Source organism: Dendroctonus ponderosae, unplaced genomic scaffold (genome assembly GCF_020466585.1).
Source record: "Dendroctonus ponderosae isolate FM_Combo_2020 unplaced genomic scaffold, Dpon_F_20191213v2 Dpon_F_20191213_4, whole genome shotgun sequence".
NCBI lineage: Eukaryota > Metazoa > Arthropoda > Insecta > Coleoptera > Curculionidae > Dendroctonus > Dendroctonus ponderosae.
In genome coordinates, this window is record NW_026018611.1 from 1581894 (window position 1) to 1608823 (window position 26930).

At 47.2% G+C, this 26930-nt stretch overlaps 3 protein-coding genes and 1 long non-coding RNA gene across 24 annotated transcripts; 1 reads left to right on the forward strand and 3 right to left on the reverse strand.

Annotated features, from left to right (window-relative positions):
* Nucleotides 1–334: 334 nt before the first annotated feature.
* LOC109543011 (fatty acyl-CoA reductase wat) lies at nt 335–2492 on the reverse strand. Its single transcript, XM_019912519.2, has 8 exons — nt 2245–2492; nt 1945–2193; nt 1744–1889; nt 1578–1687; nt 1342–1525; nt 1101–1174; nt 862–1042; nt 335–803 (listed from the first exon to the last, which is right to left on the reverse strand). The coding sequence occupies exons 1-8, from the start codon at nt 2449–2451 to the stop codon at nt 410–412; spliced, it is 1545 nt and encodes a 514-aa protein (XP_019768078.2). The 5' UTR covers nt 2452–2492; the 3' UTR covers nt 335–409.
* Nucleotides 2493–2716: 224 nt separating this feature from the next.
* On the reverse strand, nt 2717–7540 carry LOC109543009. The gene is made up of 8 exons (XM_019912518.2): nt 7074–7540; nt 6234–6991; nt 5672–6183; nt 5396–5616; nt 5021–5341; nt 4602–4967; nt 4351–4550; nt 2717–4292 (listed from the first exon to the last, which is right to left on the reverse strand). The coding sequence occupies exons 1-8, from the start codon at nt 7092–7094 to the stop codon at nt 2777–2779; spliced, it is 3915 nt and encodes a 1304-aa protein (XP_019768077.2). The 5' UTR covers nt 7095–7540; the 3' UTR covers nt 2717–2776.
* Nucleotides 7541–8647: 1107 nt separating this feature from the next.
* On the forward strand, nt 8648–25381 carry LOC109542924 (arginine-glutamic acid dipeptide repeats protein). Of its 20 annotated transcripts, XM_048665670.1 has the most exons (35): nt 8648–8873; nt 12107–12209; nt 12734–12819; nt 13232–13388; nt 13450–13629; nt 13687–13825; nt 14612–14788; nt 15840–15971; nt 16036–16122; nt 16175–16317; nt 16379–16627; nt 16693–16886; nt 16939–17182; nt 17234–17408; nt 17464–17623; nt 17681–17867; nt 17919–18170; nt 18251–18454; nt 18690–18899; nt 18957–19175; nt 19237–19520; nt 19580–19941; nt 19998–20080; nt 20176–20393; nt 20472–20507; nt 20646–20918; nt 20969–21112; nt 21206–21373; nt 21440–21637; nt 23400–23532; nt 23637–23793; nt 23854–23969; nt 24041–24138; nt 24802–24878; nt 25091–25381. In XM_048665670.1, the coding sequence occupies exons 2-34, from the start codon at nt 12150–12152 to the stop codon at nt 24866–24868; spliced, it is 5592 nt and encodes a 1863-aa protein (XP_048521627.1). In that variant the 5' UTR covers nt 8648–8873; nt 12107–12149; the 3' UTR covers nt 24869–24878; nt 25091–25381. The 20 variants fall into 20 exon arrangements, with proteins under 20 accessions (XP_048521627.1, XP_048521610.1, XP_048521612.1 ...); XM_048665653.1 differs by having other exon boundaries at nt 18690–19175; XM_048665655.1 differs by having other exon boundaries at nt 18690–19175; nt 23643–23793.
* LOC125504149 lies at nt 22349–23400 on the reverse strand. Of its 2 annotated transcripts, none has more exons than XR_007281305.1 (3): nt 22857–23400; nt 22688–22803; nt 22349–22607 (listed from the first exon to the last, which is right to left on the reverse strand). It is a non-coding gene; the product is annotated as an uncharacterized LOC125504149 (long non-coding RNA). The 2 variants fall into 2 exon arrangements; XR_007281304.1 differs by having other exon boundaries at nt 22349–22620.
* Nucleotides 25382–26930: the final 1549 nt, after the last annotated feature.

The window sequence follows — 26930 nt, forward strand, 5'->3', positions numbered from 1 at the left end:
ATTGGTTGGAGATCTGTCAATTCGTCCTCCGTTCGTAAGACGGCGGACGAATTGACAGATCTCCAACCAATAGAAACACTTTCGTATCATCGTACAAACGGATGCATGGGACACGGGCTTTTGCCCTGAGAATTCTCGGGGTTTTTCAGTTTCGAAAGAGAATTTACTGAGTGAGTTGCATTTTGCTTCAAAGTGTTTCAAGTTTCTCGAGAGGTTCAAGCTCCTTCCAGACATCTGAGGTTTGAAATCGTGTAAGATTCCACACTTTTAACAGCTCTGGGAACAACTGGTTTTCATAAAAGTTGCAGATTGAGAACCAATGGAAAAGCTCATGCAATTCAAAACTGTGTATTTTTTTTTTATCGGTCTGGACCTTTTCATTACCCATCACCCCCATATCTAGAATCCATCAACAAACCATCATGCGCAAAAAGTAAGCAGCGCCGGCCAAAACCCAAGGCAAGAGCCGAAAAAGCAGAATCTTCCCCAAGCCGTATGCCAGAATGGTGATCGCTATAAAGCTGAGGACGAAAATGTTCCTCAAGCGCTTGTTCCGCTTGATGGCCGCGGGCACGGTGCTGATTGGATCCTTTGCAATGTAAATTCGCAGTCCCCTCATCTGCTGGACAAAGTAGTCGTGCCAGTTCAGCTCTTTGATGTTGAAATTGAACATTTCCCTGTCCTTGAAGGACATTTTCTTCAGCATCTTGTGGCGGTTCTCGATGTGGAAGTAGAACGAGTGGGTGGTGAAGTACTCGTAAGAGTCTTGGACCCTGTGCAGCTTCTTCATCGCTGCTCCCAATCTTGAAGATTGCAAAAGGAAAATAGTCCAGTGAGGGATTGTGGGGCGTTGGGTCTTACTTGGGCGTTTGGCCTTTCAGTTGCACGAACATATCGACGAAAAAGGCCAGCAGTGTGTGCAAGATGAACCGCCAGAGCAGGTAGTTGGGCTTGCAAGTAGTGAAGAAGAACAGCGGGTACATGAGCGATTTGGACAAAGGAATTATCTGGGTAGCACAGTGTCCATACCAGAATATATCCTCTGGAATGAGACCAATGGTTAAAGGCGATCGCCCGCAATGGCTGCCCGATGTATTTACCTAGTTGCATGGGGTTTTCCGGACTGCTGCACATGTGGTAAACGGGGATTTCTGTTCTCGGATTTTTGAAGTTTCTAGAAATGGTAGTTTTTGCCGTATTTGCGTCAATTGCGCAAATTGGTTTCGAACCAAAATGGCACTTCCAGAAGCGCCTACACTGTTACAGGCTTTTGGAAGCGCCATTTCTTTCCGATCCAGAACAACAGGGTTTTATTTGGAAGGGAAAATGTGAAGGTCTTACCCCGCCGTGTGCCAACCAGCGGCAATGCACTCGTTCACCAGATAGTCGGCCGGTATCAGATCGACAACGCCCCTTTTAAAGTACGAGATTCGACATATCCCCAAAGCGTTCACGACTGAAAAGGCGCCCAGCGAGTAGGGACTGTCGAAGAAGGCGGCAAGTGGTTCTTCGGCCGTTGCCATCACTAGAGGCAAATCCGCGGTTTTTTCCAGTTGTGGTATGGTTACAAAACTCACCTACAGATGGTCTGCAGATGCAGATGGGAATATCTTGCGCCTCTCTACTGATGTAGTCTTCAGCCACTTGTTTGGTGAACGTGTAGTTGTTGGGCCAATCAGCGATTAATCTGGAAATCCACCAGTGACTACGACGCAAACTGACTCGATAGGCGATAGGTCTTACGTTGGGTTGATGCTGGCAAGGGTGGCTTCGTCAAGGGCCTCGCAGGCCCCGATCAGGTTTTCTGCGGAAATCTTCGCCGGATAGACTTGCTCTTTGATTTCCTTCCGGTTTGAGTTGGAGTAGGCGGTTCCTACGTAGACAAACGCCTGTGGAAGAGGCGCCCTTTTGAATGCAGCTGTTGTTTACCCCCTGCACATCTACCTTGATTTTCTTCAGTTTCCTTGCAATGTATATCAGGTCCTTGGTGGCTCTCACGTTCAAGAAGGTGGCCGACTTGATGGGTTCCTCAAAGCGCACATTGGCCGCGCAGTGGAAAATTACACTTACTTCTTCCTGCAGCCTCTCCACGTTCTGCTGCGACATTCCCAGCATGGGCAGTCCGCAGTCGCCGTGCACAGCTTCCACCTTGCTGAATACATCCGGGTGGCTGCGCTTTAGCACTTGGAAAATCTAGAATAGAAGCGGTTAGAAACCACGGCAACAGCTTCCCTTGAGTCCTACTGGAGACGCGAAAATCGTTTGGAGTCTAGTCGCAGGCTCTGCATTCTTCTTCGAGCGGATCAGCAGGAACACTTTCTTGATGGGTAGCGCCCTTAGAATCTTCTCCAGCAGCAACTTTCCTATGAAGCCAGTGCCGCCCGTCAAGAGCACAGTTTCGTTCTTGTAGAACTGTTGAATGTCTGTTAATTCGATCTGAGCGCCCTGCATGGTGGCCTACAGTGGATTACCTGGACTTGCAATGGAAAAGGGGCAGGTGGTGTGCATCAAAATGACCTTTCAGGACCTGCAAACAATGGCATTGTGTGCAAATGTGCTTAAACAATCGCTTGCCAATCAGTGACGATTATTATTATTATTTAGTATTCAAGTGGAAAAATAGGTCAATTTTCATCCGAACGTTAGATGGCTAAAAAACATAGTGAGACATATCAGAAGTATGGGAAATATTAGTTGAGTGCAAGTAAAACAACAGTTGAACATGTACAAATTAACGATTTATTGGTAGATACCCTGCAACCCCCAGAGCTCCAGTTCACTCTAATTCATCACTGTCGGGCCTGTTCTTGCAAAAGTCGCGCAAAAACTTAAATACAGCGCGACTCAACGAGCCCTGAGTGACAAAACCATTCACTTCCTTCTCGTAGAACGTTTTGCCTGCTCCAATCGCCTCTTTTCTCTGAGCATCGCCTTGCAGAGCTATGAAAGTTTCCTTGACAAACTCGAAAGCTAATTGGTCGCTCTGGAACACCCCCATCAGGAAATCGTAGTCCAGAATCACTCTGAGTGCGCTTAGAGCAGTGGGGATGCGTTTCCTCGAAGCAACAGTAACAAAATGCCACCTTTCATGCAGCACCAAAAAGCGCAAGGCCATGCGAAGAGTCCCTTTAACGTTAAACTCAGTTTTGGAGTTTCGGTGCAAATGAATCAACATCCGAGATGCGTCTTCAATTAAGTCATCGTCATCCGGCACCCGCACTAGACTTGCCTGTTCACAGAACTTCTCGTCGGCCTCCAATTTTACGACCCCCAACAAGGCCAAGTGAAAGATGAAAGTTTTGTAAGGATTTTGCAGGATTTCTCTCCCATAGTCCTGGCGCATAATTTGCAAGACTTCGTCGTCCGTACTGTTGCAGCTTCGAGATAAGGTTAGCAGCACCCTGAAGTAGCACGCAAGCAAATGCGTAGTGCTGCCTGCGAGTTTTACGGCGTGCAACATCAGGCAGTTGAATATTTCGCTGGTCCTGGCCTGCGAAATGCTGCTATTGAGCACACGGTGCAGCAGAACAGAGAGAAGTTTCTCCTGTAGGAACTCTGGAGGATTTTGGGAGAGAACCCGCTGCACCACCCTGCTCAGCGCCTCATTGCTGCTGTTGAGGACCAAAAAAGGCAGGTAGCTGTTGAGCCACATTCTCTGCTTGTAATCCTTGAAATCCAGGCAGTTTTTCTGGAGGATTCCCAAGGCACTGTCGAACGACTGCACTTTAACCAAAAGGCAATCAAACAGCTGGGGCAAGTTGAGTTTTTCCAGGAACACCCGCAACTCCCGAAGGCTCTTCCACATCTGCAAATGCTGCCCGCTTTTCGCGCCGCTCAGCGAGTACTTATCAAGCAGCTCCTCCAACAGTACCAGGAAATTCCTCAAAACGTGCCTGCGGCGAATCCTGCTGAAGTCGCCCAGAAGAACTTCAACGATGTCCTGGACAATACGGGGTATGTGTTGGATGCAGCACAACGAAACAAAAGCCTTGGCCGCAAACACGCCATAAACGTCGCAGCGCTGTTTGATCAGCATTTGGAAAAGCTGCTGAAATGACGCTTGGATCACGATGGGCAGAGGCTGGGGTTTCACTTGAGACTCGCAGAAGAACTGCAGGACGGCCAGGGCCGAATCGGTCAAGGGCGATCTGGTCAGGACCTTGGAAAACTCCATCGCTAATTGCGGGAATAGCTGGAAGAGTTCGATGACTGATCGGGAGCGGCTGTTTGGCCCCGTCACTACTCCCAGGAATCTATCAATTAGGGCCTTCTCTAGTTGCATGCATGCGTTCCTGTGAAACAAGCAATCGCTTAGAAAATTTCCTAGATCCTACCGAGGCAAGTGACTACCTGACTACCCAATTTCGGTTTTCAAAGTGTGCCACGCACTGCAGGATCACGGCAGACGCATAGGAAAGAGTGTCCGCGTAGATCTGGTTGTCTGAAATGAGGAGCTCCATGCAATGCATAGCGGCAGCCACTGCAGAGTCGCCGGCTTCTTTATGGTCCAGCAGATAGAGCAGGCGGACCAAAGTTGTGTTTAACAGGGCCTGAAAAAGGTCGAGCAGTGGAAACATTGAAGCTGCTCTATAAAGTCTCACCTTCTGTCGACTGGAGTCCGATAGGCAAATCGCATGAAGAATCAGCCGGGACTCGGGATTCCGGCGTATGGTCAGATTCTGTACTGGAGAAGCCCGCTCCAGCTTCAGCAGAGTTTTATGCAAAAACACCGTTTTGAAACTTTCCCATTGCTCCTGCTGGTCCCGGCCTGCAAGCGGATCCGACAAGAATTTCATCTGGCTCCTTCTGTCCCCCATCAGGAAGGCGTGTTTCAGCAAACTGGCGCTTACCGTTGTGGATCGACGCAGGCTGGATTTTTCGATGACTCCCGCCAGAGCTTCCACGAGCTTCGCATAGTCGACCACGACCCAAATTTGGAGATTTTTCAAAAAATATTGGCACAAGTTCTGAAAAAAATCGCCTACATAAAAAGCCCCGACTTTGCCCAAGTGTAACTCACGTCATAAAGCGCTTCCATGGCTTTCTCGCATTTGACTTCCCAACTAAGGCGCTCTTCTTGCATCTGTGCGGCTACCGCGGGAAAAAACACAGTCGCCAACCACTCAGGAAAAGCCGCATTCCCATCGCAAATAGGCAGCTGATTTAGAGCCTCCAGCAGCAGCGCCGCTTTAAACATCTCGTGCACAGATTGACCTTCTCCATTGAACAGCTTCATTAGTCGTGTCTCGAGGTCTGCTTGCAGCAAGCTGTTCCCATTTGAGGTTTCTTTGGAGTTCACTGAGGCAATGAAACAGGCCACATTTTTAACAGAATTTGTTGCCTGCAAATGGCTGGGTTGACCATAATAAAAACCAGGACTGAAAAAGGGACTGACCTGGATCGATAGAGCTCCGCTTCTTTCATCGATAAGATGGAACATGACGTCGCTGCTGATGATGGTGGGCGCTTCCACAACTGACGCTGCTAGTCGGCTTAGGGCTTCAGAGCTTCCGTCGGGGACCAGCAGGGATTTTTCCAACAAGGACTTGAAATCTTCACTGTCGATCTGCTCGGAAAGTTTGCTTGCGTTGGTGGTCGGCTCCGATGTGACTAAAACTGAGCGTTAATTTTAATGGAACTTGTCGTCATCCAGATTCTCTTGTATAATTACCGTTCCATAACGGCGCTAGAACCTGCGCAGCCAACTCCTTGCGGCCTCCCCTCAACTCGGCTCTGGCCCAAAAGAACGTTTGCAACAAGAACCGGTTCAAAGCGTCCTTATCGTTCTCCAGCACTTTCTTGCTTAGCAGAACGTTGGCAATGTGGCCCAAAATGACCCTCAATGCCCCAACTTCCTTCGGACCCAGAATTGCGCAAGTTGCATCTAAGTGTTGCCCGATGAAGTGCAACTCAGCGGCTGTAGGCAAAGCGGCCGCTTTGAAGTGACCGCAGACTATCTGGAACGCTAGGGGGCGCGTATCTTGGCGCGCAAAGATTCTGTTGAGGAACAGCATGTCGGGTTTGCTGTAGCTGGGCAGCAGGAATTTTCTCTTTGCCTCCAGTAGCACGTGCGCCTTCAACGTGTCCTGCAATGGGGCGCTGAGTACAAAGCTGGAAAAGTGCAGCTGGTATTTGGCGACCGTCTGGGGGATCCAGTACTTCAACAAGCTCTGGTAGAACTCCCTAAAACAGGTTCGAAAGAGAGAACGCACTTTGATACCATGCATGCATACCCTTGGCAGCTCATTGCCTGGAGCTTGGCGAAGAATTGCGGCCACACCAAGTCCGCCCAGGCCTCAAAGCCTTCTTTCAGTCGACTAAGGACGACGCTGTACAGAGCTGAGGCTTCGCGATTTTCAATGTTATTTTCGAACATTTCCAGGATTCTGCTGATGGTTTTCTGGAAATCCATCGTCCGGATGTAGCGCGCTAGTTCACTGGTGGGAATCCCTCTTACGGGCAAACCAGTTAGGAGGCTGGAGATCTGTGAGGGACTGGCAAAGGGTAAGGCCCGCTTGGCAAGTTCCTCTGCCCGCTGTTTAAAGCCGCTGAGCGGCGCTAAGCTCATTAAGGGAATGGCGGCTAGTACATCAGCTGCAACGCTTTCGTCCCAATGCAAATCAGGCAGGTGGGCCAGCAGCCTTAGTAGATGTAAGGACTCCTTCCTATGGGGCCGAAACAGCTCCAAAGCCTTTCGTGGGAGCAAATTTCCCGTGGCCTCTTCAAGCAGGCCTCGACTACGGTGTCTCAATGAGGAGAGCACCAGCAGCTGGCACCACCATGCGTCCTTAACGAAGACTTTGTGCTGTTTGTCCACGTAAACCGAACGGTTTACCCTGATGGAGTCCAAGAGGAGTAGAATGTCCTTGATGGAGGCTTCGTTGAGGGTCTGGTGAGTAAACAGCAGCAGATCTTCCAGCTCCTGCTGGACTAGCGCCGTGGGGTTGAGCAGGAATATGTATGCTAGAGCGCTGGCCTGGTCGCCGTCCACCTGGGAAATCAATGGTTCGGAGTTTGTTGAGGGGAGTTAGGTGCGAAAGGTCTCTAGTTTTAGAGGGAGGCATGTTACCCACCATCGGGCTGTCTATGCTCATGTTTTGTGGTGAAGATTCACTGTATATTTGGCGGATTTCGGCGTTCTGTTGAATTTTCGTTTAAAGTAAAATTAAGTAAAGCACGTTCAAGGAAAACAAATGCGGATGGTCCATAAATTTGCAGAAAAAAACACTAACAAACTTTTGAAAATCATGTTCATACGACCCGGCATTTATCGTTGAAAATGCGATTGCCCAGTGCTGTATACCGTTAAATCATGTTTTAAGATGTAACAATCCCTGATTCGACACACAAAATTTGACCTATGATCCCCTGCAGGAAAATGTTTGCAAAATTTTGAGCCCTATTTCAAACCTAATGATTGATTGCGGTTATGTTGGTCACGTATTCTTCTTATTTTGGGCGTTGTATGGAATGACTTCAGACTGAATCCAATGTTGCCACCCATGCATAACTATTTAGACTTGCACTTTCCGAGAAGAGAAATTTCCTTTAAATAACTGGAGAAAATATCAATCAAAATCAAATAAATGAATTAAAAATGAACAATGAACCTACACGAACCCAAATTCAACCCATCTTTAAACCTGACAACATTAGAACTAATGGGTTTTTCGGGTTTTTAAGCCGCCGTTCGGTAGAATTTCTTCTTGACGTTTCGCAAGCACGAGTGGCTTGCATCTTCAGAAGTGGTTTGCTTGAACGTTTACACCGTTTTCATCAGAACCCGCGTTCAGTTCTGCGGAAGAACTGATCAAAACGAAACGTCAAGAAGAAATTCTACCGAACGACGAGAATGTATTCCTCACGTTTCGCAAGCACGAATGGCTTGCATCTTCAGAAGTGGTTTGCTTGAACGCTTACACTGTTCTCATCAGAACCCGTTCAGTTCTTCCGCAGAACTGAACGCGGGTTCTGATGAAAACAGTGTAAGCGTTCAAGCAAACCACTTCTGAAGATGCAAGCCACTCGTGCTTGAGAAACGTCAAGAAGAAATTCAACCGAACGACGGCCTAAAAACCCGAAAAACCCATTAGTTTCATGGAATGGCCTCGAAAGTCTATCTCTCTTACAACATTAGTAGTGAGTAGTCTGTGCTAACCCAAACTCACAGCACACACGAAAGTATACTATTCCATTTATTTATAACGATTTCGTGCAGTCTGGCAACACTGCACAAAATATGGGCACAATATGGAGATTTTATTAAATTTTGTAAATGTTTTCTAGCATGATGCTATGGACAATCCGCATTTTTTTTTCCTTGAATGTGCTTTATTTTAAGTGTACTTTAAAGGAAAATTAAAAGGAACTCCGAACTCCGCCAGATATGAAGATAAAGTGCACCTTCACGGCGTAGGAAACTGTTAACGGCGGTTGGTGCTCTCTTTGAAGTGAATAAGTCGAACTAAAATCGTCGGCAGTACCCTCTGAAGGAAATAGGTGAAACTAGAGAGTGGAAATAGATTTCAACTTTCCTCGAGAATAATGATTGTTCCTTAAGAGCGGAAACTGTACTTGTCCTCATCTATGAGCGGAAACACTTGCATGGATGGCTCATTGATGGCGGCAATGCGACTCAAGTGTCCTGGCACTTTGAAGGAAATCCAAGGAAGTGTATAAAATGGCCGCCTTTGATCGATAACAGAACTGTGTTTTCTATAGATAATTTGTGTGTTTTGCTTGGAAAAAATCAGTGAAAACGTGCGAAAAACTCCGAGTGCGATGTGTGCCATCCAACTGTTCGGTTCGGGCTGCGGCCAGTGACCGTTGTTGCCAAACAGCGTGTAAATAATGTGTTTATGTAGAGATTCGAGGTGAGTCTGGCCGTTCAGCAGTTAATGGAGGCTGCAAATTTGCATTCAACCGGTCAGTGACGTGGGGCACAGCCCTAAAGCCACCAATCCCACATCCGGGGGCAGGCCCGAGCCTCGCAGGCGTTAATTAATTATCCTAATTGACGTGCCTAATTAGCGTGTATGTACTAACCGATGTGGAGGGGCACCAGTTCATTCCTCAGCTAATTTACGACCGTAAGCGCCCTTTCAGGGCGCTTTGAAGTTTATGCGGTTTTGGGGAGGTCAGAGTTGCTTTTGTTGAAGGCCAGCAAGGGAGCGAAGCGAATAGGTTCTTCTGCCCTTCATTAGGACTAGCTTTCTCCTGCCACTAATGTTAGCCAAGTTTGATTTAGGTGTTTTAATTAGTATTCGTCGGATTACTGTTGCAGTTCACAACAGGTTTTAATTAGTCTGAGGATCCGGAACAAAACGCAGATCGTCAAGTGGACTTCCCCAATGGCTCCAACCGCAAGGAGAATGTTGCTCCCCCAACCAAAATAATCGGCCAGCCATAACAGTTCCGATTTTTACAGCCCCCCAATCGATAAGCGCGAGGGCGATGGAGAAGTGACTAAACCATACATTTCTTGGCGATTATCTCCGCCGCCTTCTCATTCTCATGTAAATCGGCCCCTCAGGGCGTGCAAGCTTGGCGGCATGTGTCAATAGACAAGGGGATAAAACCGCTCGGTCTGCTCTATCTCGATAATCTGCTGCAAGTAATTAGTATGTTAATGGCTCGGTTGGATGATAGCGGCCCGATAATCTCTAAAGGCTATTAGTTCCATTGCCTGCTATTAGTCGTATGCAAATATTATTCTGGCTGTTTTTAATTGAGCTTTCGGACGCTGATCGATATACAGGGTCTGGCGAGATCATCGTGCTATGGCATTGATAGGTAATCCCCATTAAAATAGGATTTATCCAGGCGACTTGAGAAAATCGACCTTATTTTAATGGTGTTTCCAATTCAGTCTTAAAGCGATTAGGGGCGAAAATCCCGTTTTTGTCATTGACCCTTTAAGGGTGTTAGTTTCGCTTTCCCTCCTTTGGTCTGGCTTTCTCTCCCTCGTACCTCTACGTGAGTCCTTTGTCCACTGTAGCATCTATATGTCACTTCTTTTGTCTGTCAATGTCAGTGGGTGTCGGTTTCAGTAAGGTTCGGGTTAGGGTTCTCTTTCTCAAAGAAGGTTGTATTCACATTAGCAAGGTGGAACATCTATGGGGCCGCAACCACACGAAGTCCGCTGTCAGGTTTCAGTGCTGTACCGTCTGCATACTCGGGCTGGTCAATCTGACAACGCTTTGTTAATTTTATCTTAACACTCGGTAAGTAAAGTACCCATTTATCTGTTTGTCGACTAATCCCCCCGGGCGCTAAGCGACTGCTGATGCCCCGAATCCTCTTCTGAGCCTTTAAGCAAGCTTATCCATTTTCAAAGCGCTTGTTTTTCAAATCCCCGCTCTTGATTGTGTTTTATCCTAATCCTAAAGGCAAAATAACCTGGCAGCCTTTTCAAGCGATTGTTAATCGGGCCGCTGTTTCACACGATTAAGCTGAAAACGACGTGTGAGGTGACTTAACGAAAAACGTTCCTGCTAAATTACAAATAGACATGTTGGAGCAGGAACTTGCCGGCTGGTTGCGCAGCGACACCTTTCACAGTTTTCGCATCGCCAGCGACACGTCGATGCCTTGTTGGCCTTCTCGTGTATGTTGAGCATCCTGTATATTTCCTTTGATGGGGTTCGATTTTGCGATGAAATGGGGCAACACTGCACGGTAGGGATGGGAGGAAAACATCGAGGTAATTGGTTCGATGTTTGATATTTTAACCATCGATGTTAGATCCTGCAATGAAAACATCGGACATTTGATGTTGATACTAGATAGAAACATTTTCTGCGAATTCTGATGGTGCCCAAGGGCGGATCCAGGGGGGTCTTGACCCCCATTCAATTCTCTATCCAACGATGCCAACTAAAACTTTCTAAAAAAGCCATTTATTTATGTCTAGAATGATGTTCAAATGAACGTTCTTGCTCATTTTGCGTCCGAGAAATTAGCAAAAACGGGAGGGAAAACATGGAATTTTGGCATAATCTTGCACCTAAGTGTCTGATATTCAAATTTCGCTTTCTGGGCTAAAACTATTCGAATTTCCTCACTCACGTTGTTGCGACTGAATCGACTTTTCAATTCTCTATCCAACGATGCCAAAACGAATTCTGTGGCTCGAATGGTTCTTGAGAAACTTCGAAATAAGCAACGTCATGTTCAAGTGGATTATGCAACTCAAAAAAAAAACCACGCAAATCTAAAACTTCTTGAATTCAAGCATTTTTTGAGAAAACTGCCAACACTTCTTTATCGATGGTTCACTTTCTAAAAAGGCCATTTATTTCTCTCTAGAATGATGTACAAATGAGCGTTCTTGCTCATTTTGCGTCCGAGAAATGAGCAAAACGGGACGGAAAACATGGAGTTTTGGCATAATCTTGCACCCAAGTGTGTGATATTCAAATTTCGCTTTCTGGGTCAAAACTATTCGAATTTGCTCACTCACGTTGTTACGACTGAATCGACTGCAATTCAATTCTCTATCCAACTTTCTACGAAGTTCGTACGACGGCGGACGAATTGACAGATTTCCAACCAATAGAAACACTTTCGTATCATCGTACCATCGTATAAACGGATGCATGGGACACCGGCTTTTTTTGCAGTCAGTTGACCGAAAAATGTGGCAAATATAAGTTGGATGACCCATCCGTCGATGTGTCGATGATCCATCGACATCGATGTCCCATCCCTACTGCACAGGAACAATTCAAATCACCCACCCCGGATTGGTGGCTCGTCACTAGATAATCACACTTTATGGCTTAGTTGTCAGGTTTTGAACGATTTCAGTAGTTATAGGAATTTTTACGATAAACTGGTTTATAACGTTAGCTCGTGCTAAAACTGAGACACCCAATTTACGCGGCATAAAATATAGATACATCCAGCGGCCGCCTAGTTAGCGGATCAAAATGTTTATGAACATCCGAAATAGAGTTATTTTGGCCGATTTTTCCAGTTGGTAATTTGTGTCGTTTTTTCCTTTTGATGGCGGTCGTAAATTCGTTTGAGCTGCGCATTTAATGTTGATGGGCCCGTAAAAATGAGCGATGTTGAAAATTCGATAAAACGTCTGTATTTGTTGCAGGAATATGTGAAGTGGCGCCGTCTTGGAAACAGAGGCAGGCGAAATGGCACAAACCCAAGGCGAGATCAGGGTGGGTCCCGGCAACCAGGTAAAAGATATTTATGTACGTTGGCCAATCTGATCGAACACACGGTAACATCAAAATTTTCTATTGGACAAGCCTTTTTGGGTCGGACTTTGCGCACCTACAGACGGACTTTTTGCATGAACTGTCAGCCGTTAGGCAAATGACACAAGTCTAGCTGTAAGCGGCGCTCCTCTGTAAATATCCAATCAATCCTGTCCTGATGATTGGCATGATATGTAGAACCTGTCTCGGCACTGGACCGATCCAAAGTACTCTCGACGTATTCGGCCAGTCCAACCAGTGTGTTTCGTAGATTAGTTTGGTGATTTCAACAACCACTAACAGCTGGGTTGATGTTTCCAACGCCTCAAACGATGGATTACCCGCCTCTCGGCCTCTAGTAGATGGTGCTTGATACTAACACAGTTGTAATGTGGTGGCCGGTGGCGACACCTACACTCAAGGCGAAGCTTAGTCAGGTGTTGTCACTGCGCCCAGAATGGAGATTTGCTCTGCCCTGCAAGCAGCCACGATTATTACATTTGGTCTTTTCTGTCTAGGCGAGGTTGCCAGATTACAGGCCGGGAATCGCTCCCGAGCAACTTTCTCCTGATCCAGAAGACACTCACATCCGCGAGGAACTGAGGTAGGCGCCAGTAGATGGTTTTTGAGCAAGTTTTCACAATTAGGAATGTTTTCCGGGCTTTGAAGCCCTGGTCTATGGGAATTTCTTCCTGACGTTTCGTCCACAACTGCGGTGGACATCATCAAAGGCGATGAGGCAGTGGGCGAAGTGATCTCCCGTGCTTTCCGACTAAGACGGAACTGTCTGACGTTCGTGACGTAAGACAGTTCCGTCTTAGTCGGAAAGCACGGGAGATCACTTCGCCCACTGCCTCATCGCCTTTGATGATGTCCACCGCAGTTGTGGACGAAACGTCAGGAAGAAATTCCCATAGACCACGGCCTCAAAGCCCGGAAACATTCCTAAATGTGATTTAACCGGCCGTGAAGGCCTTCATAGTCTGATAAGTTTTCACAACCTTGGTGGGTTTCAGATGGATACCAGGAATGACAATGGATTCCGATCTGCTGATGTACCTTCGGGCCGCCCGAAGCATGGCAGCATTTGCCGGGATGTGCGACGGTGGGTGTCCAGAAGATGGCGCTAACGCCGCCTCTAGGGACGACACCACTATCAACGCTCTCGACGTGGTAAGCGCCGCCTCTTGGCCTTTCATCTGGACAAACCGCACTGAACGTTTTTCGGTTGCAGTTGCACGATTCCGGTTACGATCCAGGCCGAGCCCTGCAAGCCTTGGTCAAGTGTCCGGTCCCGAAAGGCATCGACAAGAAGTGGAGCGAAGAGGAGACCAAGCGATTCGTCAAAGGCCTGAGACAGTTCGGCAAGAACTTCTTCCGGATCCGCAAGGATCTGCTTCCGCATAGAGACACGGTGAGTTTGCGTTTGGTCAAAAGGCGGCCGTTATGGCATGTGCACGTTGGTTTCCAGCCGGAGGTGGTCGAGTTCTACTATCTGTGGAAAAAGACGCCGGGCGCGAACAACAACCGCCCGCACCGCCGACGCCGCCAGGGATCGTTGCGACGCATCCGAAACACCAGGAATAGTAGAGGAGGTACGACGGCGGCAGGTAAGTTGTGGTGAACCGAGCTAGGGGTGGCCAAAAGAAATGCTCATATTCCACCTTTCCCTTCTCTTTTATAAGATCGTCCACTAACTGTCACATTTGCTGTAACTACTAACACTAAATGGCATTGCTGTGCTCCGCTCTAAAGTGATTGTCGTCATTTGGGGTTGTTTTGTTGCAAATAAACCTCCCCGAGAAACAAAATTTTCACTTAAAAAGCAAAAGCCGCATTATTCCTCGATCATTTGGTGCATGCCGTAAGCAACTTTTGGTAGTTTATCAGAGTGTTCGTAGTCCGTCCGGCTTCATACGTTGCGTATGATGTAAAACAACTTCAAAATATGAGCATTGCAAAACACACTTTCACGTGTTTCATTTTGTAAAAGAGAACAGTCGCGATAGCCGATTTAACGGCTCTTGCGTTCAAGATTTTTTTAGGCCGCCTCTACAAAATATACAGGGCCACAACTTTACACACGTTTTCTTTATCCGTATTGGCATTTAGTATTTGTGTAGTGACCTGTATATTTTCGTAGTGCATCTTGATTTGACATTTTATTGTAGTCGTTGATCTACTGGTTTGTTTTCAACTTTGTACAGTCACGACAAGGTCACAACTTTGTCAGCATTTTTTCGGCATCAATTTGCTCAGTTGGCCTTGTCTTGGCTGCTCAGAATCTAAGGGTGGAGGCAACTTTCGCTCGAATTCAAATTCGAAACCCATTCCGAAATGTGACGTAAAGTTGCGTTCTAAATAAGCAATTAAACACTATGTGTATGTATCTAAAGGCCGCACGAGCGGAACGGCAACACCCGCCCCCGAAGCCACCGAAAATCGACCCTCTCCGCACCCTTGCGAAAAGAAGCCCGACGAAACGAGCTCGGTAACAGAGGACGATAACGAGAGTGAGGAGGACAGCGACAGCCGCGATGCCCACTATAGGTGTTCGCACTGTTTCACCACAAGTACGTAACTCCTAAGGGCGGTTTTTCCTTTCAGACTAGTACACACTATACCCCGAGGTGAGAATTTCCTGCCGAAGTTTCTATACTAATTTATTTGCCACCGTAATGATATATATCCATAACTCGGTTTTGCACGCTCTGGACACCTAATTTACATTTAATGACACAATAAGTGGTTGGTTAAACTTATAGTATACTAACTATATATATATAGTAGTAATTGACATTAGTTTTGTTGACATTGGTGTCACATTTGTGTCTAGCTGTGAGAGTCTAAGTATTGCTTTATGTTACAAATGTCATCAACTCCAATAAGTAAACGAGTCTGAGACGTCTCAACTGTCACTCGACAACGCGTAATGTGACGTTTCGCAGCGCCACCATCGGTAGTTGAACTCGCGAGCTGTCACTGTTACGGTGGGGCGAAATACGTTTTTGCGTTATAAAACGTTTTTTTACTACTAGCCTGAGAAGTGGCCATTATTTACTCCATTTCCCTAGTGCTTGAGTTTTTCATTATTTTCGGTTTGCTCACCTGCTCAAGGTTCAAGTGAGATTCCACCCGTTTCCACGTCTAAACCACTGCAACTTCAAGATTCACTAATTTTTCGCTTTTCCCAGAGGTTTTTCATGGAACTTTTATCTGTCTAGGAGTCCGATAAGTCATATCGCGGCAGTTTGACAACTGAACGTCACTGACTATCAAACCTAGTGACACTTCAGACAATTCATGGGAAATTAAAATTTTAATTAAACTGATTTAGGGAATTTAGTCTGTGTCCCATGCATCCGTTTATACGATGGTACGATGATACGAAAGTGTTTCTATTGGTTGCGGCGGACGTCGTACGAGCTGACAGATCTCCAACCAATAGAAACACTTTCGTATCATCGTACCATCGTATAAACGGATGCATGGGACACGGGGTTTTCCGTGTTAGTAGTAAAAGAAATTACTTCTCGAGCTAGGCGAATAATGTGCATTTGGGTATTTTGCCTCAAATCTTGGTCTTTAACCATATAGAGCTTATGTACAATTTTACTTGTTAAGGCTCCAAAGACTGGCAAGCTGGAGGCAAAGACAAGCAGATGTTGTGTTGGGACTGTCGCGCCTACTTGCGCAAAACCAACGAGCTTCCTCCATTGACTGCGCCGGCAGCCACCGCAACCACACCACCTGCAGGTAATCGGGCTTCTTCGTTTCTCCCACTTAGCGTCACTCAACCGGAATGTGTTTTCTGTTATAGAGGGCCCCGACCAGAGTCCACAGCGGATGCGCACTCGCAACAAGGGCAGCAAAGAACCGGCCAGCAATCGGGCCCGAGGCAAGCGAGGTACGATTTATTGCTCTTTAATCGAAAGACGTGAACGACGTTGCTCTTGTAGAAACGCCAGAACCGAAAACGCCCGTAAAACAGAGCGGATACGCAGCCAATGACAAGTTGGGTGCCTCCAGTAACGGGCCGAGTACTCCGGGCAAGAAAAAGGGCAAAAATGACACGGCGAGCAAAAGCCGGAAAAGAACACAGGTAAGTGCTAGCGCAATCTTGACATCTAAACGCAACAATAACTTGCTGGTCTCCAACACAGGATAAACTGGAGGAGATCGACCAGGACGACAAGGATGCCGGCTGCATTTTCAAGAAAAAGCGGGACAGAGCTGATAGCCCAGCCAGCATCACCTCCGATTCGGGCTCAGTTAACGAAGACGTTGATCATCCGGACACCAGCCAGGACAACAGCAACAGTGCTGACCTTAGCACGGGTGCGGCAGCGCCTCTAGCCCCGGTTGCTGGCGTTAGCACGATCGTCAGCTCGAGCACTAGCAACCCCATCCAGGTAATTTGGTGACATTCCCGATTCAACGGACTACCTAATTTACCTAATCCATCCAACATCTTCAGGAGCCAACCAGTGCAAAGTCCGCAGTTAAACCGGAGGAGTCCGACGCTAAAGCAACCGCGCCGATCATCGCCCCTTCTATCCCAGTGATCACATCCGGCAAGCTGCAAGTGGCAGCTTTAGCAGAGCCGATGCCCCTCAATGTGTCTATTCGCCTCCCAGAGGACATCAACGAAAGGAAAAACCTCATCAAACGGTAAAGAAACAGCCCCGCTCCCGGCGCAGTGGCTAATTTTTGTGGTGCGCAGGAATCTGGAGGCAGCCCTTGATATAAAGGACACGCTCAAGTTCAATCCGGCTGGACTGCAGTTCGCGCAGCATCAAGAAATGAAAAAAGATCCGCCGCCCATCAAAGAGGAATTAATGCAGCCCAAGAAGGAGGAGTTTCAAGAGGAGCTCAAAGAGCCGCAGGCGATTCATTCGCCGCCCCTCCATCTTGCGCCGGCATTCGACCAAAAACCCGCTTTCAAACCGGAGTTGGTCGTTCCTAAGGTACTCGCAGATTACAACGACGAACCCCTTGGTCTTACACGTGGATTGCAGGTGGAGAAGCCCATTATCAAGGAAGAGCTTGATTCCAGCAACGATGCTTCCCTGCTGAGCATCAGCTCAAAAGAAGATTCAAGCAGCCAGCCCTCATCTCATAGTGTGGGCAACTACAAGGACAACTCGATGTATTTGCACTCGAACATTAGCTTGAAGGAGAGCATCAGCTTTGGTAAGCGCTTGCCACGTCCAATCGGAAACGGATCTAATTCTTAAAGCGGCTTTAGGAATGAAGGATCCTCCTTTGATCAATCACCTGCAGCCGAATCACGCGATGAATCTCAAGGAAAACAAAGAGCCGATTGTAAATATGAACCACTCGAGCTACATGAAGGGCGGTGGTCCGCAGGACCAGCCGCCTTTCTACCAAGGCAGAGAGCCTCCAAGGTACATTGCAAACTTTTGCGCTCTTCGTCTTCCACGTTACAATCAATTGATGTTTAGAGAGCAGCCGAGCAATTCAGACAGTGCAGTAATAAAGATGGAGCCTCGAGAGGAACCAATCGAATTGACGAGTCAGAGTCGCAGCGAGCCGTCGCCGTTTGTAGGCATGCAACCTCTTAATATTGCCCAAAGTGTTGCCATGTCGCAACATCTACCTCCCTCGGTTCAATCTTCTCGATCCAATGAGGTGGGTAGTTTCGACATTGCAATGCTGGTCTCTTAATCGGATCTATTTCAGGATGAGAAGTCTCGACAGGAGAAACTTGAGCGGCCTGAACGTATAGACCGGCCAGATCTGCCTCTTCCCAGCTCAGTGGTCTCAATAGGGCAGCCTCCGTTGCCTATGCAATCTGGCAACTTGGTCACGATTGGAGGCTCTCAGCCTCCACCTTCGATTGGTCATTATGGCTTCATGCCACCCTACGGGCGACCTCACTCCCCTAGAAGTGTCGACAAGCCTCTTCAGACCCAGCACTTGCAACAGCAACAGGTGAGTTTCGTTTTCCGACGAGATCCATAAAAGTGTTGGCAACGATGCTCGGAACCTGGCCTAAATTAACGCTGTTTTAGAGCGAGCCTCAAAATTTAAAAATCAAGCAGGAGGTGCAGGACCCGCCAACATCGCATTCTGCATCAGCGGGTTTTGCGAGCAATTACAACTCGTGCCCTCCCAACCTGCCACCGGCATCTCATGGACTATCCTCATCTTCCGGGTTTGTTCAACCGCCGCCCTCTCATATTACTGATCCGCTCCAGGGCTTGAAAGAAGTCAAGGTGAGCCATATTGACCGCCACGGACATTAACGAATTCATTCGACGAATCAGAACCCGTTCAGTTCTTCCGCAGAACTGAACGCGGTTTCTGATGAGAACAGTGTGAGCGTTCAAGCAAACCACGTCTGAAGATGCAAGCCACTCGTGCTTGCGAAACGTCAAGAAGAAATTCTACCGAACGACGGCCTAAAAACTCGAAAACCCCATTAGAAACTAATTATGTTTGTTCTGTTAGGTTCCTGGCTATTTGCCGCCGCCGCCGCATGCACTACCAGCACCCGATCGAGGCGTTTCTGAGCGCCCCCCTTCAGGGCCAAACATGGACGCTATTAAGAAGGAGCAGCTAGACTTTGGGGCGTCGGTTAGTAGCCGAGCCAGTCCCGCTCAATCGGGCGGCAGCGAAAAGTGCTTGACGCCCAAAACCAGTAGCACTCCAACCCCTCAGGTAGAAGAAGAAGGTCTTAATACTTCTTTGCCTAAGTGTAATGAGTGGTGGCGGCAGGTGGTCTCGCAGACGCCTCCATTGCGGCAGCCGAACTCTTCACCCCATTCGGCCATTAATCTCATCAGTCCCGGAAGCAGTACGGGGAGTATAGGGGGAAGCGGGACACCGTCCTCCCACCCTTCAGTGTCTTTGCCAGCGTCGCACCCGGCGCAGCCGCATGCGTCCTACCCCAGTCCCATGCCGCCCCCTCATTTGATGCATCCCTCCTTTATGCACGTGAGTAACCATTGAGTGTCTAACTCGATTGGAGCACACTTATGGTGTTGATGTTTTTCAGTTTCACGGCCATCCGGGTTATCCGGCTTACCCGTTCGGTGCGTACCCCTATCCGTACGCGGTCCCGCAGCCCCACGCCATTCCGCCACCTACTTCCCGGGTGGAAATGAGTGGGCCCCCGAAAAGCATCGACACCGTCAGCGCCACCGTGATGTCTTCACAGCACAGCACTAGTAACACTCTAACCACCAAGCGGGAGACCAGGGAGGCGGACGAACGTGGCGGCGAACGCCACCAGAGCCACGAGATGACACTGACGCACCATCAGAGCACCTCGCACAACAGGTTTGGCTTGTGGCCGAAGGCTTTTTGCCGTGGAAGACTAAAGGGTGTGTTGTTTTTAGCTCGATCCACGCCAGTGTAGAGAAGCAATATGGAGGCGGCAGTCACAGCAGCATTACAATTTCGCACAGCACTAGCACTAGTTCTAGTCACCAGGTGCAGCACAAGGTGAACCAGAAAACGCTGCCGCCTAGATCGGTGTCGCCGGGTGGCCACCAGCAGCAAACGACCATCCAGCAGAGCAGCTCATCTTCGACGACGACGAGCGGCAACCAGCAGCATACTCACCACCACACGCACACCCACCATGACAGAATGTCGCCGCAACTGCTGCGCCTGAAGTCTGGAGTGCCCGCACCGCAGGCCAATGCGCATCACTTGATGATCCAGCCGCCCAATATGGGACACCATCCCTCTGGTCTAGGTGACTGTTTCCTCCTGATTCAATTGTCACTGTCTTCAATTGTTGTTTTTCTTTAGGGCCTCCCTCGATGACGGGCAGTTCTCTAGATGCGCTTAGAGCGCACGCAGCTCAGGCTGCAGCCAACATGCAACAGCAGCAGGTGGGTTTCGATTGCTCAATTCATAGGTTTTGAAAACTGTGGGTTAACAAAGTCCCAATTGGAAGAAAGCGCGGATTACAAGCATGCTTCTTCAGGATTTTATGGTTTCCAACTATTTCAATGGTTCATTTATGCTGCAGCAGCAGCAACAGCAGCAGCAGCAACAACAACAACAATGCTCAATGCACCCTCCAAGCACATCGCCGATGAATGCGCCGCCCAAAAGTATCACGGATGAGCTAGTTAAGATCGAGCCGGACCACGAAGGCTCCCCAGAAGACGACAGCCGAAACAGCCCGGTCGCACCGCCAAGGTGAGTTCAATTAGCCGGCGTCCAAGACCCATTTAATGGTTGTGCGCCCCCCTTCATATGGTGTTGTTTCTTTTCTAGCCATGCTGGAATGTTAGAATGCAGAGAGCCGGAAAGGTCTGTTTCCCACTCGACTAAGGGACAGCTTTTGAACTATTTGAGACGAAGTTGCGAATCTCATCCCAAACTTTTCATGCTCTCTTCAACCCACTGTAAACCGTGAGGGTTTTCTAATGGTTCTTTGGTTTTTTATAGGGTGCCGTCGCCAGAGCCGCGAATCGAAGATGCAGAGTGTCACCGCAGCCAATCAGCGATCTTCATCAGGCATTGGAACCGCGGAGACCACAATTCATGTGCGCGCACAGACTTGGCCTTTAAGGCCGTGCCGGACTCAAAGTTGGCTAGAAAGCGAGAGGAAAGATTACGCAAACAGGCAGAGAGGGAGCGGGAGGAGCGAGAACGGGCCCAACAGGCGCAAGCCCGCAAAATCCAAACGCCCGACAAGCCCGATGTCAAGCCGCCTTCCAGGTACCCATTCCATACCCGTAATTTCCAAGTGAAACTCCCATTTCAATAAGCGCGTGTTTCAGGGGCCCAATGGAAAGTATGTCAGGACCCTACGAACGGTTTCCCCGCCCGGGCTTCACCGATACGCCAGCGTTGCGACAACTCTCCGAGTACGCCAGACCGCATGCCGGATTTAGTCCTGGACACATGCCCAGGTAGGTTTGGCCTCTAGATACCGCCTGCGGACATCATCTGGTCGCTCACGAAAAGACGCAATTTTTTGTCGGTAAAATCGATGTTTTTCTATGGTTCTATAGATCATTGTTACCGCCCACCGTTATGGATCCCATGCTTCAGTATCAACTGAATAGCATGTATGGGCCGGGGGCTCGCGAGAGGTTAGAGCTGGAGCACCTGGAGCGGGAGAAGAGGGAGCGTGAAATTCGAGAGCTGCGCGAGCGCGAGCTGAATGATCGGTAAGTGGGGGGTTTGCTTGAAATGTATGCGACGTCAATGTGTGACATTGTTGATTGATGTCGCAGACTGAAGGAGGAGATCATGAAATCGGGAATGCGCCCGCCCAACACCATGGACCCCCATTGGTTGGAGATCCAAAGACGGTACGCAGCCGCCGGTTTGGCCGGCCCACCGGGTGGCCCGCCGGGCCTAATGCCCCACCACTTCGCCATGTACCCTGGAGGGGGAAGTGCGGCGCAACTCAGCCAATTGGAGCGAGAACGGTAAGACGCTAACAACACGCCCAATTGATTAGACAGTTTTTGGACATGCTAAATACTGTCATGCAGTACTAATGTTATTCCTTATTTTAATACTGCATTCGCGTTATTTCTGTAACGAAATGATAGTTATTGGAATGCCTAGTTCACTGCTTTCAGTATTAAAGATGTGTTATTGTGTAACCTAACCTTACACAATTTATTATTAATCATTTTACGTCGGTGTATTTGTATTTTTTACTTTTCAATTGGATTTTGGTTGCTGTTCACCATTTGCGCTTAATTGTTATAATGAAGGAAATTCGAGAAGCCACAGTCATAGGCGGAGCAAGTGAAAATGAACTTGAATATTACATTTTTGATAACACTTATATTTATAAACAGGGGTGGTTATCAGGCTGAGGAAAGAGAATATTTTTATTTAGAACAAATGTCCGATGAGTATAACTATATCTTGAAGTGCATACTATTCAAGGCTTAGTGGAGATACGAGGAACAGATACGATAAACAACTGAAGTTTTTGACCCTTGTTTGATCCCCTTGGTCATTACGGCTTGATATTTATAAGTTCCCCAACATCACGACGTATTTGGTGAATTACTTAATTTAACGCCGTAGTTTTTACATTGGATTACAGCTCAAGGCTTATAAAGATTTGCAAGTTTACAAGTATGCTGAGTCTGGCACCGGTCAAGAGATATCAGCTACACACGTTAGGGATAAAGCATTTATTTTTAACATAATTCTCATTTACATCCATCACTTGAACTTTTGCTTGCAAGGTGTACATTATTGAATTGCAAAAATCTCAATTCTGAAAAACACGACTTGAATATTCTTCAGTTAGGTACATCAGTTTGAACTGACTCACTAACACAGCTTCCATAAATCTACTTTGCTCAAATTTCTTCAATAAATTGTGAAACACTATCAAATTCTTGTGCACCATGCAGAAACAACTTCAGCTCGGACCTAAAAGCAGCAGCTTAAAAACATTATGCCTTTTAATGTTATAACCAACGTCTGGCTTCATTCCAGCTCTTTTTAAAAACCTTTTAAATAGGGAGTAGGCAGGCAGATTGACCCGGTTAGAGACTACAAATGTTTCCTAAATTTTCGTTGGGCAACACATCTGGATTAGTTTTGTCTTCCAAGGCAGCTGGTTTTCCTTCAATTAAATATAAACAGTAGCAAAAATCACTTTTTTGTACAAACACTTACCAGTTATGAAATGTCCTAGGCAAATACGAACATTTCTCATATAGATTTCACTTAGAGGCACCCGTTTTAAAGCCTTAACACAAGCATTTCGACGTTCACTAGAGAAAGCATTCAGATGATCTCTCTTTCTATGTCTCGCTAAAATCGGAAAAAAGAAACCGTATCTCGTTCAGCACGCATTGATCATTTAACGGCACTGCAAAAATGTGGCATTTTGAACCAATTGTATGAGTAATACAAGATTTAATACGTAGTTAAACGTAATGTTTACATATGTAAACAAGTGTCAATTGGAAATGGGTGAAACTGGGTTATGTTTATAATGAAATAACCTGCAAGCGGACGTCAGAAATGTCAACTGCCAGTTTAAGGTAGAAAATAAAACGTGCAGTGTTGGGGCACAAATACCACAGAACAGTATTTATTTTTTAGACTGATTTGCGCAGGCGTTTGTGTCAAAATAGCGCAAACTATAATACTGCATGAACGTATTGGYCGAYCAATAACTCTCTATTGTCTCTAAAGTTCGTTGAATCTTTCTAGGCTGGAGAGACTGGGAATTCCCCCGCCGGGGGGTCCTGGACCAGGCGGCCCCCCTGGGCATCCCCACCATCCAGCACATGCTGCCGCCCAGCTCGAAGCAGCTGAGCGCCTGGCTTTGGCCACAGATCCCATGGTAACTGTCTTAATGTTTTTAGGCCAATTAGTAAATCGCCTGTTTCTTAATGAATTTCCGAATTTCCGTCGTCCCATATTATCAAGTGGTTCTTTATCGTGTTGTTGAAGGTACGGCTGCAAATGGCAGGCATTTCCCCCGAGTACCATGCGCATACCCATGCCCACACTCACGCCCACACACACCTGCACCTCCACCCGCAGCAACAGCAAGCGCAGCAAGAAGCCGCCGCGGCTGCTGCGGCAGGTTTTCCGTTGCCAGGTCAGTGCATGCGCTCGTCGCCGGGCGTTCAGTGGAAAACTAATGGGCTTCCTTTTGCAGCTTCTGGCACATCGGGGTACCCCCGACCTGGCATGATACCGGGCCGCGACGGGCCTTTAGGCCTGCATCATCCCGATCTCCTGGGTAGGCCATACGCCGACCAACTGGCTCATCAGGTGAGAACAGGACTTCTTGTACTTATACGGTCAGGACTGGTTCCTATCTGCGCTTCTTATTTGTTCTTCAGGCTGCCGCTCACGAGCAACTACAAAGGCAAATGCTGCTGGAACGAGATCGGTTTCCGCCGCATCCCTCAATCGTTGCCCAGCACGAAGAGTATCTCAGGTCCGTTGATTTATCGATTAGTTTCGACTGGTGATCAGTTTGCAAATGCTTTCGCGTAGAAAACTTGCTTGCTGGGTGTTGCATGGCTTCAGATCTAGTTAGCGGATTTTGAGTGTCTTTAGCGAATCAAAGTCTGGTTGTGCATCTGTGGTTCTAGCGAAGTAGCTGATAATTTTCGGTATGAAGGTGACGGTTGCGTCGCAGTGAGCGCAGACTCTGTTAGGAAGTTTAGGCGAGAACCAATGAAAGCATGCGTTGGTAGCGTTGTTATTGGTATCGACTAGGACGTGCAGTAGTTGCCCTGTTGCCAGTATTTTAGTTCTGTGGACTTGCTAAGGCCGGCCGCACCCTGCCCTAAGACAAGCCGGTTGATTTGCTCGGTCTTGCAAATGTCTTGATGTAGACATTTTCACGATTCGGACGCAGACTAGAGTGTGGTCGGCTTATTTGGCCTTGATTCGATTTTTCAACCTGGAGTACAGCTGGAAATAACGCGGTTTAGGCGGTAGGCCACAATGGGACGTTTTCGCGTAAACTGCCCTATTTCCTGTGCACTTTAAGTTGGAGAAATTGTATGCGAGGTTGGCGCAGCACTGACTGGGCTTGAGCTCCTTAACCGTTCAAGAGCAGTGGCTCTCTATTGATGTAGCTCTCACATTCTAGGCAACAGCGCGAACGCGAACTTAAGGTGCGGGCTCTAGAAGAGGCGGCACGCGGATCCCGAAACTAAAGGGTCTTAGGTAAGTAGATGCACGAACTGTCTAAGATTTCCTTCCTACGCGTCATTCTCGTAACCCTATTGTTCTTAAAGGCGTTGCGCCGCCACTGACCCGCTCAAGGGTGGCACCTTTAGGTTCGCAACAGGCAGAGTCGAGCCACAGTCGAGCGTTCGCGCCACAATCCGAAATGTTCGCGAGATTTTGCCCGCAATTTTTACGCAATTTACTTTCAGACTAATGAGCCAAAGTTACGCCATCATGCAGCAGCGCCACTGACTGGCCGCGGACCACGGAACCGACCCGCCCTCGCATCTCTTAAGAGGGGAACGCTCCCATCAGCTACGCTCCCATCAGCTACGCTCCCATCAGCTGAACGCATTAATATCGATCATTACATGATAATCTACATAGAAGTTTACTTTTTTAAACTATATTTTGCAAACGAACGATACAGTCAAGAGAGTTTTTGTATGACGCTGTGGTTGTTAGACTTGACCGTAACTTATTAAAGTTTAGTATTTATACACATGTAATTAAAGTGCAGGAAATCCGAGGCGTCTGAACCTCATCTGACCGGTTCACAGTAATATCATTTGAAGTGAACCCTCCCTTTTGAAAAGCCACTTTTAGCCGAGAAAAATTGAATTAAATACATTCAGGCGCCTCCAAACGTTCCAAAGGGCGTTTTTTAACAGAGCTTTAACATGTACCCCTAGTGGGGGTTGCCAGTGCTCGTGCACAGGGCGAACGGGTTTTCGCTCCGTGCGCGAGCGCTGACTTAGACTATTTTAGAGGTATATTCCAACTTTTTTAGAGTTTATCGTACAAGCGCGCCCGGTTTCTACACATACAAGACCGAGCCGTTCTGACATTTAATGTGATTCGGTTGTTTTCCATTATTCTCATAGTTTATTGTTTGCGAAGCCCGGTAGCATATCGAGAAAGTTTCTTGGACGCGACGCTAGTGAGGAGGCCGTCGGTATTTGTCCTCATTGAGATTAAAATAATGAAACAGTTCCGAACATTCGTTCTACTAGACCCTCTGTTAATAACAGATATTGTCTACTTGAACGCTCCTCTCGCAGATTCCGGGTTTACTAAACAATAACCGGGCTGATTAATGTCGCGTTCAGGAAACTTCTATGGGCCGCAAGGATGCAGTTCGAATTGATCTGAAGCCGACAAAAAAATTGTGGAAAATATAGTTTCCTACGAAAGGCTGCCAGATCTACTCGCAGCAGCCTTACGCTATATTGTTTCAGTTTTACGTTTTTGCCGCGTGATTTTCGTTTTTTTTTTTTAACTTAGTACTTACTGTGTATTTCGTGTACATTTTTGTTTATATTTTTATTTGTAAAAGCTACGTCAATATAATGTTTTTACCAAAAAAAGTTAGTTTTTTCCTTACTAGTACTAAGTGAGCAGGTGATTCAAACTTGGCATTCAATCACCATTGAGTTTGGAAAACTTGCAAAAAATTCTGCAGGCTCATAAAAATCAGAAACGTTTCTTATGGAAAAGGGATTCTTCGTTTGACGAGACGTTGTGATGCAAGGATGAAGTTTTCGGACGTTTTTGTGGGTTCAACAATTGTTAATCAAACGTATTTGTGATATAAAGTGCAAATCGAAATCAGAGCAGAAAACAAAATAAAACCTTAACTTAGTTTGATTGACTTGGCCTAATCGTCGAAAAAACAAGAGAATATATTTCTTTGACAGAAAAAGTGCACAGTAACTAAAAATACGTTAGCCAAATAAGTCACCAGTCGCATTCTTCATCCTTTTTCTCCCAATTTGATTGACCCAAACATTACGAAGAAAAGAGATAGACTTTCGAGGCGATTCCTTGAAACTGGTGGGTTTTTCGGGTTTTTAGCCCGTCGTAAAAACCCGAAAAATCCACTAGTTTCAATCTAATTTTGTTATCAAAAGAGAGACTGACGACGCCATTCTTTGAAACTAGTGGGTTTTTCGGGTTTTAGGCCGTCGTAAAATGGAATTTCTTCCTGACGTTTCGCAAGCACGAGTGGCTTGCATCTTCAGAAGTGGTTTGCTTGAACGCTTACACTGT